This window comes from Lycorma delicatula, chromosome 10, assembly GCF_047948215.1.
Source record: "Lycorma delicatula isolate Av1 chromosome 10, ASM4794821v1, whole genome shotgun sequence".
Lineage (NCBI taxonomy): Eukaryota > Metazoa > Arthropoda > Insecta > Hemiptera > Fulgoridae > Lycorma > Lycorma delicatula.
Genome location: NC_134464.1, coordinates 21,547,225 through 21,564,822, shown reverse-complemented (window position 1 = coordinate 21,564,822; position 17,598 = coordinate 21,547,225). Strand labels below are relative to the sequence as shown.

At 29.9% G+C, this 17,598-nt stretch overlaps 1 protein-coding gene across 1 annotated transcript in view; it reads left to right on the top strand.

Annotated features, from left to right (window-relative positions):
• The first annotated feature begins 223 nt into the window (after nt 1–223).
• Schip1 (Schwannomin interacting protein 1) overlaps nt 224–17,598 on the top strand; it is a 109,052-nt gene continuing 91,677 nt past the window's right edge. Inside the window, exon 1 of the mRNA XM_075377941.1 lies at nt 224–510. Coding sequence (XP_075234056.1) covers nt 358–510 — 153 coding nt within the window. The 5' untranslated portion in view covers nt 224–357. The remainder of the gene's footprint in view (nt 511–17,598) is intronic.

Genomic DNA, 17,598 nt, shown 5'->3' with positions numbered 1-17,598 from the left:
TGGATATATTTTGTAATTATTATCTTGTTATATGTAATAATTATTTGTAAATGTTGTTCTACTTCTTGAAGAATGGGAGCTTAAGGTAAAAGAGAAAGAGGAGGGAGTTTGAATGATGTTGAACCAGTGCAGAGCGAGTGAGCGATTCGTTCAGCCAGCTGGACATGTAACCTGCTCGCTCTCTTGTATACCTAGTCACTCACTATAACACTTTCTCCTCCGGCAACGGCTCGGCAACCGTATTGCATTCGTGCGATTCTCCTTCAGTCAGTTTCAATTCAGATAACGTAGAATTCAGACGGTATACGTAATTGTTATCAGTAAACGGTTTCGTTTTTTACGCATTGTGCGCACAAAATGGGTACCAGCGTATTGGCCAACCCTTGGCACGGTCATTCTTCAAAACTTGATCGAAGACATTACAAAAAGGATTCCCGTTTCGTGCTCGATTTATATACTTTAACTTACGATTCGCATGAAAGCCTAGATTCCCTCGGTGATCTCAATGCCGTAAGTTTTTTAAATGTTCTAACTTAGCTTATTTTTATTACCAGTTTTTTTTTTTTTTTTTGTATATTATGAATAATATTTTAGATTTATAATATTGTTCTGGCATTTTTCCGTTGAAAATTTGTTACAGGTTAATTTTATGTTATACTGATTCAGTTATTGATTATACATTTTTATTGCAGTAAAATTTAGAATAGTTTACTTGTTACTACCTATCCCTGATGAATTCATTAATCGTATATATTTTTAAATCGTTAAATAAATCTTTTATTTATTTAAAGTAATCCAATTGAAGTTAATCTAATCTCTAAAAAATAATTCATTTAACTAGCAACTTTTCCAGAATATTCTCAATGAATACTTTTAATTAGCGTGTTGGTTTATGCTATATATTACTTTCACTATTTTTATTGTAAATTATTTACGTTTAAATTTTAAAATGTTACAAGTATATTTTCAAATTTAATAAAACCTATAATCTCAAAATACCTTACTTTCGTAATACGAAATATATAATTACGTATTCCCTTATAAATTTAGATAAAAAATATACATTCGTGTAGTCATTGGCTTTCTTTTCTTGAAAATGAAATCCTTCCTTTAGAAAATAAATCAATATTGCATATCGATATACTACACAGTTTAACGATTTTTTTTTCTTTTAATCTCCGGGACCACCGTTAGGTATTTCATCAGAGGATGAAATGAATGATTTACAGCGTGTGAATGAAATGGCGTGCATGACCGGGATTCGAACCCGGGACCTCCGGATGAAAGGCCGAGACGCTACCATTCGCGCCACGAAGGTCGGCAATATTTTACTTTTATTTTTACACAGCAGAACTATGTTTACTTCCTTGTACAAAGTACAGTAAAGGAAGAATTGCGCAAAAAATTTTTGTTTTCAGATTTTAATGGAAATATCCATTTTCACCATCCCTGAATCTATTTTCAATATTTTCGACGTGACGTCTGTTCGTACGTATGTATCTCGCATAACTCAAAAACGATTAGCCGTAGGATGATGAAATTTTGGATTTAGGACTGTTGTAACATCTAGTTCTGCATCTCCCCTTTTTATTGCAATCGACTAGACTAAAAGTGTCCATAAAATCCCAAAATCCAAAAAAAAATTTGATTGTAGACACTTTCTTAACTCCAGTAATAGCCCTTATTGAGAGCTTTTCAACGGTATAATAAGTTGTAATTATTTTCATTGGTTCCAGAGTTATAGCACAATAAAATTTTAAGTAATGAAATATTTGGATCTTACAAGGGGAAGGCACATCAGTTCGAATCCAACTTCATTTCCTTTTTTTTTTAATTTAAATGTATTGATTTATTAATAATTAATCTATAATTGCAAAAAAAATGTTTACGATAAGTAATAATTCATTAATAAAAATAAAAATGAAAAAAAATCAGAAGTTTTTAATGAAATAAAATTTTATGTATTTTTCATTTTAAAAAAAAGTGTGTATGTAATTTAATAGGCGTACAAGGAAGTCATGTTGCGTCCATATCAAATTTTTTTTTCTTGTTTGCACGTAGTGTAAACAAATAAATTAGGAAAAAATCATGTACGTAATAATCGCCATTGTTACGCCGTCCTTTCGTATTTTTATATTCAGTTTTAAATAAAAATTTTAGATTTTAATAAAAATATTTTCATCCTAAGTCTGTTTATATTATGTTTTAAACTTTTTTTAAGTTTACCGTAATTGTATTTTATTACCAGTTTGGAGATATTTACACAAATCAGAAAAAGCCATTTTTCGCTTTGGTACCATTGGAAGAATTTTAATGAAGATAAATATAAATGATACCGTCAATGATTAAAATTTGATTGTCGATGATTAAATTCGCGAGAATATAAATAGTCTCGCGAAAACATATCTAATTCTTATAAAAATATCGCTTATCATAAATTAAGCGTTTAGAAACAGTGCATCTCAAACGTTAGGGTGAAACAAATATATCATTGATTTAGAATCGTTCCTTCATATCTGTACTAAATTATGTTTTTCAAAACATTTAAGTAAATATGTATATGTTTTGTGTTATTTAATTGATAATTAGTAATGTAAATTATATTTCACAATAATAACAGTACATGTTTATATGTTACTAAATAGTTTTAAAATGAGGCTATAAAATATTATCATGCAAAAAGAATAAGTTAAATCGTATTTAATACTCATTATGTGTCTGAAAATAACAATAAAATTGTACGATAAGTAATTTAAAAAAAGCTGAATAGCATTGAAAAACAATATGTAAAAAATTGTTTAATAATATATTTTTCACGAGAGATAAGATATTGTGTTAATGACGTCAGATTCATAAAACAAATGTAGTTTACCAAATCGCCGGTTTGTTTCTTGATTATGCCACCAGTACAAAGTTACAGTTTGTTTAGCGAGTGGTGGCGTATGAGCTGCGCGAACTCATAGTCGTCTCAAAACAGTAACACAGAATTTCAGTATGCAGACAGGAATACAAGGAACAAACCTTCATCTGTAATCGTAGTTAAGAACACTCGGCCCCATAATTTCGCCTTTGCCAAAGTTCCTTATGTCCCTAATATATTACACTCCAGTAGCTAATGATAAATCTACTTCAGTAAAACTAAGCATAGTTTTAGTTTTATATTTAGCTACGTGTTCGTGGAACTAACATTAATTCATGATTATTTTTATTTCTAAGAATCATAATCTCATATCCGATGCACACAGTTAACCACGCTATACGCAAATCAAACGTCAAACAAAACATTCGCTAAAAATCATCTCATAAATTTTAACTCATTTGATGTCAATAGAAACTAATTTGTCAAAGAAATAAAAAAAAGTCATTACAAGATATCATGACCATAATGTTAAGAGTAATGTTAAAAATTAACTTATTAAAAAACCAATGACTTAACGTAATTCCAAAATTAATCACATTATAATATTACACCATTTCCAAATTTGTTCCATAAATAATTTTTACTATACTCATTGAATTAACACATTACCTAACACAAACTTATTTAATTTCCAAGTTATATTATTTCTTCAACTCCAGTCATGTATGTCTCCCCTTCATTGCTGTCGTCCATGGAACTGTTGGAACTGACATCAGTCATGGAATTTTATAATAAAACGCTCGGAAATTTCGTCGGTTCAAGTTTTAAATAATTTTCCTTTCACAATTTTCCACACTTCTGTAAACTGTCTTCTGAAGTTTACGTTTATTCTTCTAAATTTATCTTTCGTCAGTTTTACTGTGTCTTCTAAATGTAGTGTTACATTCTTTTGGGCAATGTAGTTTTTAACACATGCCCAGTCATTCTCAATAGAATTTAAATCGGGATGATAAGGTGGTTACTTGACCTTTTATGTCCTTTTTCAGCAAACAAAAAATCTATTTTGTATGTTTTAATTCGCGGATTATGTAGTTTTATCAGCTTATACAATTCAGATTTGAACAGTTCATGTGAAAATGATATCTTCTTTTTAATGAGCCAGTCGATCATGTCTTATTTTTTTTTAAATTTGAATTAGGGGCTGGATTTATTTGAACATTGTGGTACGGTGCATTGTCCATCACTATTACAGATTCGGTAGCAATTGAGACACAAACCAATTTTAAAATTACTAAATTCATGTCATCATGGTAAACACAACTCGTTTTTTAATCCAACTTATATATTAGGAAAGCATTTTCGATAAAACCGTCTTCTCCTCCCGCGTTAACTGTTATTGCTCGACTCCCTGTAGAAACGGGAGCTTTCAGGCCTTCCGAAAAACCTTCGGTCCATACATGACCCTCATGTTTCACGAACGTATAAAGGTTTCATCTAAGTATATAATTGGACGATTTCCTTTTCTCTGTGCCGCGTTATAGAGCGCAGATAATGCGACCTTTTATCTCCTATATTGTCATTCTCGATCAAAATCTTTTTTTGTTTTCAACTTTTTTCCACCGGAAGACTCCCTCTTCTTTTTTTTTAGCCTCCGGAACCACTGTAAGGTATTACCTCAGAGGAAGAATGAGAATGATATGTATGAATATCTTGTACAGTCTCAGGTCCACCATTTGAGATGTGTGAGAATTGAAACCCCACCACCGAAGAACACTGGTATTCACGATCTAGTATTCAAATCCGTATAAAAGTAACTCCCTTTACTAGGATTTGAACCTTAGAACTCTCGACTTCTAAATCAACTGATTTTCGCTGACGAGTTCACCACTAGACCAACCTTGTGGGTCTCCACCGGAAGACTAAATTTTTCATGAAGTGATATACGAAGAGCCCAAATGTTCCCTTCAAACGTTACTTGCTCTTTTACTAACGGCAAAATTTTCCTCAGAGAGGTGTGTTCTCCATAACTTAAGTGAAACTCATTCACCGTCCTTCCAATAACACCTTTGTTAAAATCGGCTATATCAGTATTCAACTTCTCCCTTGGCCATTTTTTACGAGGAGTACAGAATTCACTTCTACTAGTTTTCTGTTGTTTAAAATGCGCTAAAGGGATCTAATGAATACAACGGTCGCTTTAGAAACACGAGATTAAATTTTATCTAAAATTCTTTGCTAGTCTTTTTTCGGCTTCTTTCTTCATGAAATTATGAATATTGAGAATAACTGTTCGAGTCTGACTTTTGATAATCCTCCTTCCCTCAATTTTACCGGTTTTGTAGTGTTATGTATTGGTTATACCGGTTTTGTATGTTACACAAAACCGGCAAAATTGTTATGTTTACAGTTCATTAGATTAAATTTATGAACAATTCAAATAAATTTTACTGAAAAATAACTTTTCCTTAACCACACTAACACTATTAATAATATTAACAAATAACAGCTGCCAACAAAGGTCGATTATGTAAGTATTAAATCCAGTTATTAGTTGTAAAAAATGTATACAATGTTTTCAGAAAAGTATGTAAACAAGATGTTTTACGCTCGGAGTTCCGATCTCAATTGACAAGATGTTTACCCCCGACCAAAAACTATTACTGCAATGTTACGCGGCATCCATTTTCTATTTGCAATCTGAACAAACAATCTGTGATCTTATTTATTAGTACATTATTCTTTGTCAAAAATCATGAGTATTCATAAGGATTATATTTAAATATATTTAGTCTCATATATAAACAATCGACTATAACTCACCTAAAAATTACCGTAGAATGTAGTTTGTAGTATGACTATATTAATTAAATTACAAGAGATATAATAATTATTAAATTACACGATTTTTTGGTTAAATAGACAAAACCTGTTTACGCAGTTCATACGTTATTTTTTATAGATCATATTGTATTTTTTTTACTCCGAATAAATGTTGACTCGTTTCTGTTTGACGGTAACTGAAAATTACTCGTACTGACACGAAGTATTTAATCTGAATTTTATTCTCATATACTACTCTGTTTGCTTTGTAATAGTGGTTACTTTGAATTATTTTTAGTTGTATTTTTTAATCATGTATTTTTATTTTTAAAGTAGTTATTATTTGAAAAATTATTGATAATTGAAAATTAATGGATCTAGAACGACAAAATTGGACGACGACAGTAAAAAGTGATTAAGTAGAGCGCAATCTTAAACAAACTCGAGTTAGTAAAATAATAATAAACAGAATTGTAAGTTTCTTTATTTTTTTATCATTTATTTAGCAGAATTGTAGAAAATAAATTGCGAATTCTTATAAAAACGTGAATGGAGAATAAAATACAACCATATGGAATTTTTACATAATTATGAAGCCAGTTCCTAACTTCCGACAAATATGTAATGAAAATATCAATATAACTTAGTAGTGAATTGCAATAAATTACAAAATTTGGCAGTGTAATTAATTAGAAGTAGCATATAAATAAAAAAATATAAATTATTTGCTTACATTTTATCTTATTTTTCAGTACTGTTGTGAAATAATTAGTATCACAAAATTATTATTTACTATTTACATGTAATATAATACAATAACTTAAATGCTGTTTTTTAATTGATCACAAATGTTTTCAAACCTTCATATAAGGAAACTTTTATATAATTCACTTTCTGAAAGCAATTAAACTTTAACTTATATTAACAGGCAATATCGCTGTTATATACCAATCTTTTTTTGTTACAATCCGTTACATTTCTTTGGAAACTTAAGTAAATTATATTACAGAAATTTATATTAAAAGTCTGCATTGAGATTCTTAAAAAATTACAAACGTTCTACGTTTTGTATACGTAGAACGTACAAGGTAGTTTTGGAGAACTGTAAATTAAGAAGTATAATAAAAAAAAATAACAGTAACTTGAATTATAGAAATGGCAGATTGATGAGAAACACTACGAAAAAAATAAACCAATAAAGAAAATATTTAAAAATGAATATGAAAACAGAAACAGAGATTTAAAATTCTTTAAAAGAATCAGAAATTTAAAGTATGTCATAACTTTCATTGAATTTAAGAAAGCCTATGATTCCATAGACAGAGACACATTAATCAACATTTAAAGAGAACTGGGACTGGACAGTAAAACTACAGAGTTGATCAAAGCCACATTAACAAACACCACCTCCAAAGTTAAATTCATGGGAGAACTCTCAGAGCCGTTTTAAATTAAAACAGGTGTAAGATAAGGAGATGGCTTATCACCGTTATTGTTAAATTGCGTTTTAGAGAAGATAGTTAGAGAATGGAGAAAGGCGATTAACACCAAAGGCCTACATCTCGGAACAAAAAACAAGAGAGTTGTTGTAGACTGCTTAGCTTTTGCTGATGATATGGCGTTAATCACCGATACAATAGAACATGCGCAAGAACAATAACAGAACTCCAAAGACAAGCAGCTAAGGCTGGCTGACAGATCTCCTTTGAGAAAACACAATACATTACAAACATCAAGAACGCGCCACAACATCTTAAAATAAACAGAAATAAAATAGCCAGAACTGACAGTTTTAAATACTTAGGAGAATGGATAGCACAAAACAATAGTGAAAAAATAGCTCTAGAAAACAGATTACTCAAAATATAAAAAGCTTACAATATCACGAAGAATACCTACAACAAGAGATCCCGTTCCTGGAACACCAAACTAAGACACTACTAAACGGTAGTTAGACAAGAAGTACTATATGCGGCAGAAACGCTGAAACTACATAAAGTACAGAACGTAGAGAAAATAGACAGAAGAATCTTACGGAAAATATTAGGCCCAAAAAACAACACAGAACTAGATTATAAACAAAGATCAAACCAAGAGCTATATTCCAAAGTAGAAAAAATAGCAGATGTAATCAGGAAATGAAGACTGCAATTCTATGGACACATATACAGAATGGAGAACACCAGACTAACAAAACAGATTTTCACCCCACTAAACGCTCATAAGAACAAGATAACCTGGCTTAAAGAAATAGACAATGACCTAGTAAACAATTCAATAGACTCAGACATTTTAAAAGACAGGGCAACATGCAGAAAAACAATATAGGAATTAGAGTTTCAGGAGAGGAAAAACTCACTTGTAGAAGAGGGAGAAAATGGACTCAAGAAGACAAAGAACATCACTCTAGAAAAATGAAAGTAGCATGGGCTAAAAAGTTCATTAAGCGTGCCCTCTAAACGGGCTATTCGAAAAGAAAAAAAACAGAAACAGTGAGAAAGGGAATAAAGGATTAAGTAATGCACAACACTCACTGTAGTTAGCTGCTTAAGTCTTCTAATATCCTCATCGTTGTCCAGAAGGTGCATTTGGCTGCAACAAATGGTTAACATGGTGATTTACCCGAATTTCATATTTAAAACTGAAACGCTGTATTTCTTCCTTGACGTATCGTAGACCCAAATATTTGTGATATCACTGTTTTTGCAAACCATAGAGATCCAACTATACACCTCGCTAGTTTTTTTCTGAAACCACTGTATGATTTCAACGTTTGTATTGCTTGCAGTACCCCATAGTTGGACGCCGTTTGTCCATATTGGTTTCAAAATTGCTGAGTATAAAAAACCTTATTAGACAAAGATAACTCAGACCTCCTGCCCAGCAACCAGTACATTCCCTTGAACTTCATGTTTAAGTTGATTCTCTTCTCCATGACATGAACCTTCCACGTCAAACGACGTTCCAGATAAGAACCCAAGTACCTTATACTTTTAGTACGCGGGATTAGAATGCCATCAAGGTGGACCCGTGGTCAGTCTCCTTTTCTCATTGCGAATGTCACATAGCTCGAATTAGCTTGACTAACCCTATCTTCCATTTTTCTAGCCATCTGCTGATTGCATTTACTTCGGATTGTAAATTAGTTGAGGCCACAGTTGGGTTTTCATTAACAGCCAGAATACCCGTCCTTATCAATAGCCTGCTGGACATCTGAAGGCTGCCGAGTAGTATCTCTTCACCTCTACGCTCTTGCTGATGACGTTGAAAAGGCTGTGCTTTTGCTCAATAGTGGAGTGCCCACTCCGGAAACCGAACTGATGATCTGGAATAATGTAACTCTGCTCCCGGATAGGCCACATCCTTTGAAGAAATAACCTCTCAAATACCCTCGACAAAGAACCTTCTATGCTGAAGAAAATAGCTTAATAGGTACTCATAGGAACTGGGCTGCTAAAGAACATTAATATTAAAAAACATCTGCCTAATCTGTTAAAATAATTAAAAAGGTTAAATAATAAAATAAAAAAATAAAAAATCTTAACGTTTAAAATACATTAGTTATGTATTAGTTACATCAGTTATGTTAATATCGAAATGGTAATTTTAAATAAAATTTCTTTTTTTTTCTAACGTGTTGTTAAAATACTATGTATAAATTTATAAAGCCTATACTACACGTAGGCCACACTAAAACGCGAATAAAGAGAGAATACTTAATTTGCATTTATTAATATGGTATTCTGTGTGTATAGTTTAGAATTAAAAACAAAGATGTTGTTTCTGTTCAGATATAACATTTAAATTTATAATTTTAAAGATTGTATTATACAGTGTACAGCAGATATGTAATACGTTTGATTTTTGTATGGAGGTTATTTTACATACACCTGATAAATGAAACATGAACTTTTCAAAATGTGAATTTCATATTTGATATAAGTAGAAATATGTAAAATATTGACAGAATATAAATCAGAGCAATATTTCTTATCCGTGACATTTAGTCTTATAAAAAATAACAAAAATAAAAACAGCCTCTGATGGTGAATGCGCGCGCACGCGCTCGTGTGTGTGTATGTATGAATGTGCGCGAGTATTGTTATATTATTTTTTTAAGATTAAAGTTGTAGATTCCAAATCCAAAATTTACGTTTGAATTTTTCTCTTTAGTCAAATGCGTAAATCTTTACAGTTAAAATTAATAACCATTTTTTTATCATAATCTCACTTGTTAATGGTTTATTCTTATTTTCATGACGTCGTTACATACGGAGTGGCTCACGAAATGATTGATCCAACATTTGGTTTTGTTAAAAAATATTTATTTGAATTTTAATACAGAAAAGTAAAATACAGCGTGTTTACTATATACCTAGAAATTATGTTCTGCTTATCACATGTTCAATATGACCACCATCACGTCTAGCAACTTCTTCAACGCGAACTCCTATGTTAATAACTCGACGATACGTATCTTCGGTCATCTCGTTTCACGCCTCAATGATCAGCACTCGCAGTTCCATCACTGTACGAGGATGTTTAGGGAAAATCTTTTTCTTAGAAATTCCCAAAAAAAATAATTACAAGGATTTAAATCTTGATTGTTCGGGGGCCAATTCTATCCACACGCAAAACGATTAGGAAATCGGTTTGAAATGCCATTTGCGTTAAAGGTTTCATGCAGAAAATCTAAAACAACATTAGTTGTTTTTGGTCTGGCATGAACTCGTTTTCTAATTGAAACCCTTTTGCAAGAAGCTTAGGAACAAAATTATTGCGAATTTTTAGATAACGTTCACTGTTCAAAAAAGAATGGTCCTTTTACCCTGCGACTTCAGATAGCGGCCCATATCGTAATTCTTGGAGCGTGATACACCTTTTCATGAAGCAAGTGTGGATTTTCGGAAGCCCAAAAACGCGCATTTATTTATTAACAACCCCGTCTAGGTGAAAATGTGCCTCATCTGAAAACCAAACATTGCTCAACAATACATCTTGGTGCACAGCCCGTTCAGCGAATGCCATTTTTGATGTCTGTTGTCAACCGTTAATTTAGGTAACACTTATTTTGTACGGATAGCAATGTAAACCATTTTTCAAAATCCGCTGCATAAGTGGCCTAGAAATCCCAAGTTGTGTTTCTGCTTTTCTTGTATTTTCCCGGTCTCCTCAGCAATGCTGCTCTGATACCTTCGACATTCTGTGGAGAACGAACATTGGCAGGCCGTTCGCGCTTATTCTCAAATACTGAACCATCTCTATTAAATGTTTTTCTAAAGTTTGCGTATTTTTTTAAGTGAAAGCGACCACCAAGTTTGAAAATATGCACGAAATCGTCTTTGCGTTAGCACCACACTTTTCCTTTCATTAAAAAAACAACTCAGTCTTTACCCCGTCTTCCTGTGTCAGCCATCTTGGAACGATGCACAAACAGCGCCCTCGGAAAGAGAAGAAACTAATATTCATAAACTGCTGTCATGTTTGCCAACATAAAACCCATTAATAATTATTAACCTAAACAATTATTGCCAAATCAAATGTTGGATCATTTTGTGTGCCGTCCTATAAAAGATAAACGAAGCATTACTATATCACTTTTTTTTAAATGCTAATCAATAATCTAATTGAAATTTTTGTAAAGTAAAATATATGTAGTAAAGTTAGTCTAAGAATGTTAAGCTATAAAAGATTTTTACATCTTAAAACTAAAACAATATTTACTAACACGGATACAAAAAGTAATTAGATATTGATTACGTCACTGATCATCAGATTATTAAAAAAGCCAATAGAAAATTTAATTAAAACCGGGTTTCTAAGCCCGGTCATGTATGACATTTTTCATATGCTACAGATTTCCATTTCCATATTCCCACGTACAAGCTTCTTTGTAAGCTTATGTGTTGAATTAATTCATCAGTCAAAAAAAAAAAATCAAAACTGGCATTCCTGTTCGTTACATAAAAGAATGCCTCTCTTTTATCTACCATAAATAATAACCAAATATAACAAAAGATTTCCTTAGTTTTATTTATCATACTTACATCATTCCTTAGGAGTTGCAAAACAATGAAACTAGAAAACTAAAATATCCTTAAAGAAGCAATATTTAAACAATTTTCACAACCTTAATCAAATAGTGTAAACTAAGAGATAAAGTTCACCGCAACCCAAACTGTTGTAATGTATCTGGATAATTAAGCAAATTTAAAGTTATAAAGAGTATAATACAAGTTTTTTTTTTAAGAAGTAGAAAGGGGACTAGAAAAAATATAAAGAAATAAAAGAAAAAGAGGGTGAAAAAGAAAAATTATTTTAAATGGTATTTGCTAATATATAGTAGGAAATAAAATATATTATTTAAATATAAAGGATAAAATATATATATATATATTTGTGTGTGTTTTTAATGTACTAACATTTTCTATATTTGTATATTGATTTAATATTGCAACTCCAGTAAAGATTAAAAAATTTGTTTTGTCAGACTTGTAACTTCTTACAAGCTTTTATAACTTGGTAAAATCAGCCTATGTATTTTAAATTATATATTTTTCATTAAGTGAAAAAAATACTTTATTCTATAATTTCTTACGCTATAGTACTAAAGTGCGTAATCTTGCAATCACTTAGTTTGAACTCTTTTTATTTCACTCCCTGCATCGATTACTCATTACACTTACTCTTATTGCTCGGACGGTAATATTGATCATATCAATTTTTAATGTTTTTACTGTTTCTAAATCTCTAGTTAGCATTGGAAAGTTAGTAAGTAATCCACCATTAAGATTTATGGACGCTACGGTTGAGAGATTGATGTTAGTAATTTTACTACGCTATAATAACTGATGTTTTCTTTTACTCGAGAAATTTAAATTTACCACACATGTTATATTGGTCTATTAGGTAGTCTGTTTTTATTTACTGTATTTTCTCCGATAAACTGGATCACTTGGTTTGTATGAAAAAGAAATTTAAAATTCCCTGCAGCTTTGTTGATTACATTATTATCTATGGTGTATTTTATTTATAAAACTACATTATAATATTAGATTAAAACGACAGCTAAAAAAAAAACCTGGTTAATTTTGTATATACATACGAGTTCTAAGTATTGTTGTTATATTTTGTAGATATTATTACATATAATAAGCATATTTTCTACTACAAAATTTATCCTTAGACAAGCTATTTAACCAAATAGGAATCCTGGAAAATATTGTTGACATCTACACGCTGAATAACACTTCCTTTTACCTTGTGCTCGTGCATTTTAACAACAGGGTAAAATCTAACTCTTCCACCTTAATGTAAAAATGGAGATTGTTTTGTATTTAACTTAGATTGTTTTATTTTTACTTTTTTTACAATAAATTTTTATACACTTTTTTTTTTTAATTTTATTATTCATATGGTATTTTCGAATATATTATTTTCGATAAACTAAAAAAAATCGTTCGAGTAAAAAGCTTTAAAATTCAACTTTCTTTAAATTATGGTTCCTTCATAATATAACTCCGTCCTCTTCTCAATTTTTTCAAAAATATAACACAGTTAATACACACGATTCCACAAGTTTAAAAATTTTAAATAAAATCGTTTCTGAGATTAATTAAAGTAGACATCAAGAAATACACATATAAGATGAATAGAAAATGAATTTTTTTAATCGAGGGTTTCGTACTTTTTGACTCGGGTACTTAAAATTAACAAAAATATTAAATTAAAAATATTAATTTTTAACATTAAAAATATTTTAATTTAAATATATTGATTTATTAATATTAACCTAATATTAACCTCGGATAGAAAAAAAATTTTTACGGTAAATAATAATTTAATGACAATAAAAAAATAAAAATATCAGACGTTATTAATGAAATAAAATTGTCATTAATAAATAAAAAATAAAATAAAAATTTATGTACTTTTCATTTAAAAAAAAGTGTATATGTAATTTAGTAGGCGTAAAATGTAGTCATGCAGTGTCCACATCAGGTTTTTTACATTTAAATAAACACATTTTAATATCCCTGAATAATAAGATTTTAAACACTAAAGCAGTGATTATTAAACAAGGAAGTTATAGTAATAATTATTATTGCACACGCTTAGTCAAATATTATTTTGATGACGTGACATACACTGACTGCAGTTTCAATTAAGACTCCAGTCAAATTTTTTTTTTCTTATTAAATCATTTTTCCTACTTACACAGCCGGTAATAAATTGATGCTTTATTACCGCGGTTTTTTACACTTTTTGTGCATCACTCACAGTGTATCTTAAGAGTAACCAATTAGTATAATGCTATTTTATACGCATTCTTTATTTTTATTAAAACTACTATGACGATCTTCAGTGGATATTCATCCTCCTAAAGTACCTCTTATTTTTCAGTGGAAAATTTCTGTTTCAGTAAAGTAAAATTGTTCTATTTCACAGACTTTTTTTTACTACTATAAAATCTTTTAATTTATAACTGATAAAATTTATAAATTTTTGAGTGATAATTGAAATGCAATTAATAAAAACAGTAGGTTTGTTGAAGCCGTTAACACAATATTTAGTGTAACTCATCTTATTTAGAACAGTATTCGTGAATGAATTACTTAATAACAATAGACCTTTAATAAAATAATAATTATAAGCTAGTTTTATTGCTTTTGTTATTGTTATATTATCTTATTTTTTTGTTAGTTTTTACGACACCGGTCACTGTAGGACTGACTACATAGAGTACTTAACTTCTGGTTAGTTTTTTAATTCACTAGTACTCCTTTCATTCTTTCACTGAGTCGCTTTCTTCTTTCTTTCGACCACTTTAGGTTAGCGCATTCTTTCTTCTCCATCTAGTTCCCTTTGAATTCTTAGATTTTTTCCTAAGCACACTTCTATCTTTTAAATCCGTCACGTTTATGTTTTCTATCTTTAGGTACTCTTAACTTTAACTTATTTAACTTTCGTCTTGTCACCAATAGATTTATCAATGATTTTCTTCGTAAGCCTGTTTGAATCCAATCTTGTCAAACGTCCATAGTATTCCAGTCTTTGCTTACGTATTACTTTCCTGATTCTATTTAATACCCGGTAAAATTCCTCATTCTTTCTTAATTTTCGACCATCGTTAGTTTTCTGGGTCCTAGGGTTTGCCTTAGTATCCGTCTTTCATCAAATTCCAATTTATCTTCTTCCCCCTGGTTCAGAGGTACGCATTCTGCCGCTTATTCCTGGTCCGATTACCGTTTTATAGTACCTGATCTTGTTCATCATTGAGATCCATTTCTTATTCTGGATGTCCTTAGTTAGCCATAGGATTTTAAAATCTAATTCTTCCTGACGATGTTTCCTAACTTGTCCATTCCATTTGGTTGGGTAACTGTATCCAAGTACCTAAATTTGCTCGTCTTCTTAATTCTTCCGAGCTCTGTCCGTAACAATTTTTGTGCATTCTTAATATTCGTTGTATACTTCGTTTTTTCTTTGGAAATTTGTAAGCCTGTCTTTTTTGCCATTCCGTGTAAAACATTTTATTGTTCTGCTGTTTCTATATCTTCTGCTAAGAGAGTAAGATCATTTGCAAAGACCAGACAGTCGACGTTCAAATTCTCTCTCGTATATCGCAATTTGATTTGCTTCAATAAATATTCAACCCAAATTTTTTTTTTAATTAACTCGGTTATAATGTGACCAAGAAATATTCGAAAACACTAACTAGTTCCACATATTTCAACAAAAATGTTTAATTCCGATTTCAATTTTTTTTTCTTTAGCTTTAACTTTTCATAATTAAAACAGCAAAATTTGAACAAACGAATGCTTTTCCGCTGAAAAATAAAAAAATACTATTAAATACCTTCTTAAAAACATTAATTATTTGGATAACTTACATTAATTACTTGAATACATTAATTACAGCCAAGAGAATATAATATACCCAGTCGTCGTCAGTTTAATATACCCAGCAGCATTCGTGATGTCTTGGGCAATTATGGCAGGGTTTTGGAGCGAATGTTACTCTTTTTGCATAGTGCTGGGTTACTGCAAAGGATTTAATATACTTATATATGTTTTTCTATAAGGAGAGTTTTTTAATAATTTTTACCTTTATTTTCGATTTGATTTTTTAGTTCTATGTGTTTAATTTTACTATCCGGGGTGGGGATTTTTGTACAACCCATCAGAGTTAGGTAAGTTTTTATACTTTCTTTATTCTATTATTTTATCTTTAATATTTTATCAACGTTGTCTGTGATATTAGTTTTGGGTTTTATTTTGCCTTCCTGGCTTGTTTTAGTAAATTTTTATTATACGATTAATATTACGTTTACACCTTGTACAGCTTATTATATTGGAATTATATTACCCTTTTAATAATAACTACCGGGCGATGATAACGCCCAAGTGTTTTTCGTCCACAAACAACAAAAAAAAAAAAAAATTATACATTGTTAAGGTTACATTGATTACAAAAAAAGGTCCTTTTTACTTTCAGGTACAAGGTAAACCTAGATTTATTACCGTGCCTCAGTAAAAATTAAGCAATTCTTTTTTATTAATCAAATTTCATAATGACGATGAAATAACAACGTAATAAAGATAAATCAAACTGGTGTTATTTTTAAACAAGATTCCAAAATTTGATTTTATTAGTGACAAATATAACCTCACGAATGAGTGAATCATTAAATTTTAATTATCTATTGACAAATGTCATTCTTTAAACATTACAACTGTATGTTAATTTTATATTTTCGTCCAAATCAAATCAACATATAAATGATGTTTATTTATAAAACTGCCGCTTGATAAGTATTTATTTATATTTTTACTTTCTTTTTCAATTAGGATATTTACAACAAGCCATATAAATAAGTTTGAAGAACCCAACTTGGAATATTTTAAACGAGTTACAATGTATTTTTTAAGTATTAATGTTTTAATAATGATACAATTCTAAATTGATGGTTATGAAAATATAAATTTTCTATACGAATCTACAAATTTACAAAATCGGAATTTTGACACTAACATAGTTCAATAAGAAAAAAAAGGTTTCATTTATTTTGTTATTGGTACGTTCATTTTCTGGTAAAATCAGCTTTTTGCAGTATTTTCAAACACACCATTTCTATTTCGTGAAAAGCAAGAATTAAAAATTATAGTAGACTAAATACAAAATTTACTGACTTCTACTAATTAAAATTTACAGAACTGAAAATAGTATAACTTATAAAAATTATAAATTCCGTAGATTCGAATATTAAACATAATTTTTCACATCAGTTTTATCGACTATTTAATTTTACAGACAGCTTTCCCCTTTAAATTAATAAAAATATTTGTTACACATATTTTATGAATAAATATACATATTTACGTTACAGATTACACAATCTGATTAGGACAGACAGAAGTATTGTGTAGCATTTGTACCGTATCGGTAGGAAAGCCTATTTGTAAACATTTATCTATTGGTTAAATTAAATACGAAATACTGATATGAAATTAAATACTGATCTATTTTAGTTCTCATGCGACTTATTTTATTAAAAAATTAAAAATATATTTAAAAAAAGAAATATATCTTTTTAAATATAATTTTTTTTTTTTTTTAAGTAATGTCCCGTACAGGTTTAAAACAAACGCTGTATAAGAATTGTGAAATTATAAATTCCAGAAATTTAATATTCATTTAAAACATACGTGGCGACTATCTCATTCATACGTTATATTCATCGTCACCATGCAGCCATTATTGTTACTAGCTAAAAATTATGCATTACATTTCATGATGAATTCTTTTTCACTCTCTTTTTTCTTAATGCAGGATTAGCATAATTTTCGCAAATTAAATATGTGAAAGCGTTTATGCGCGTCGTAAAATGTAATATTAAAAATTTAAAACAGTTTTA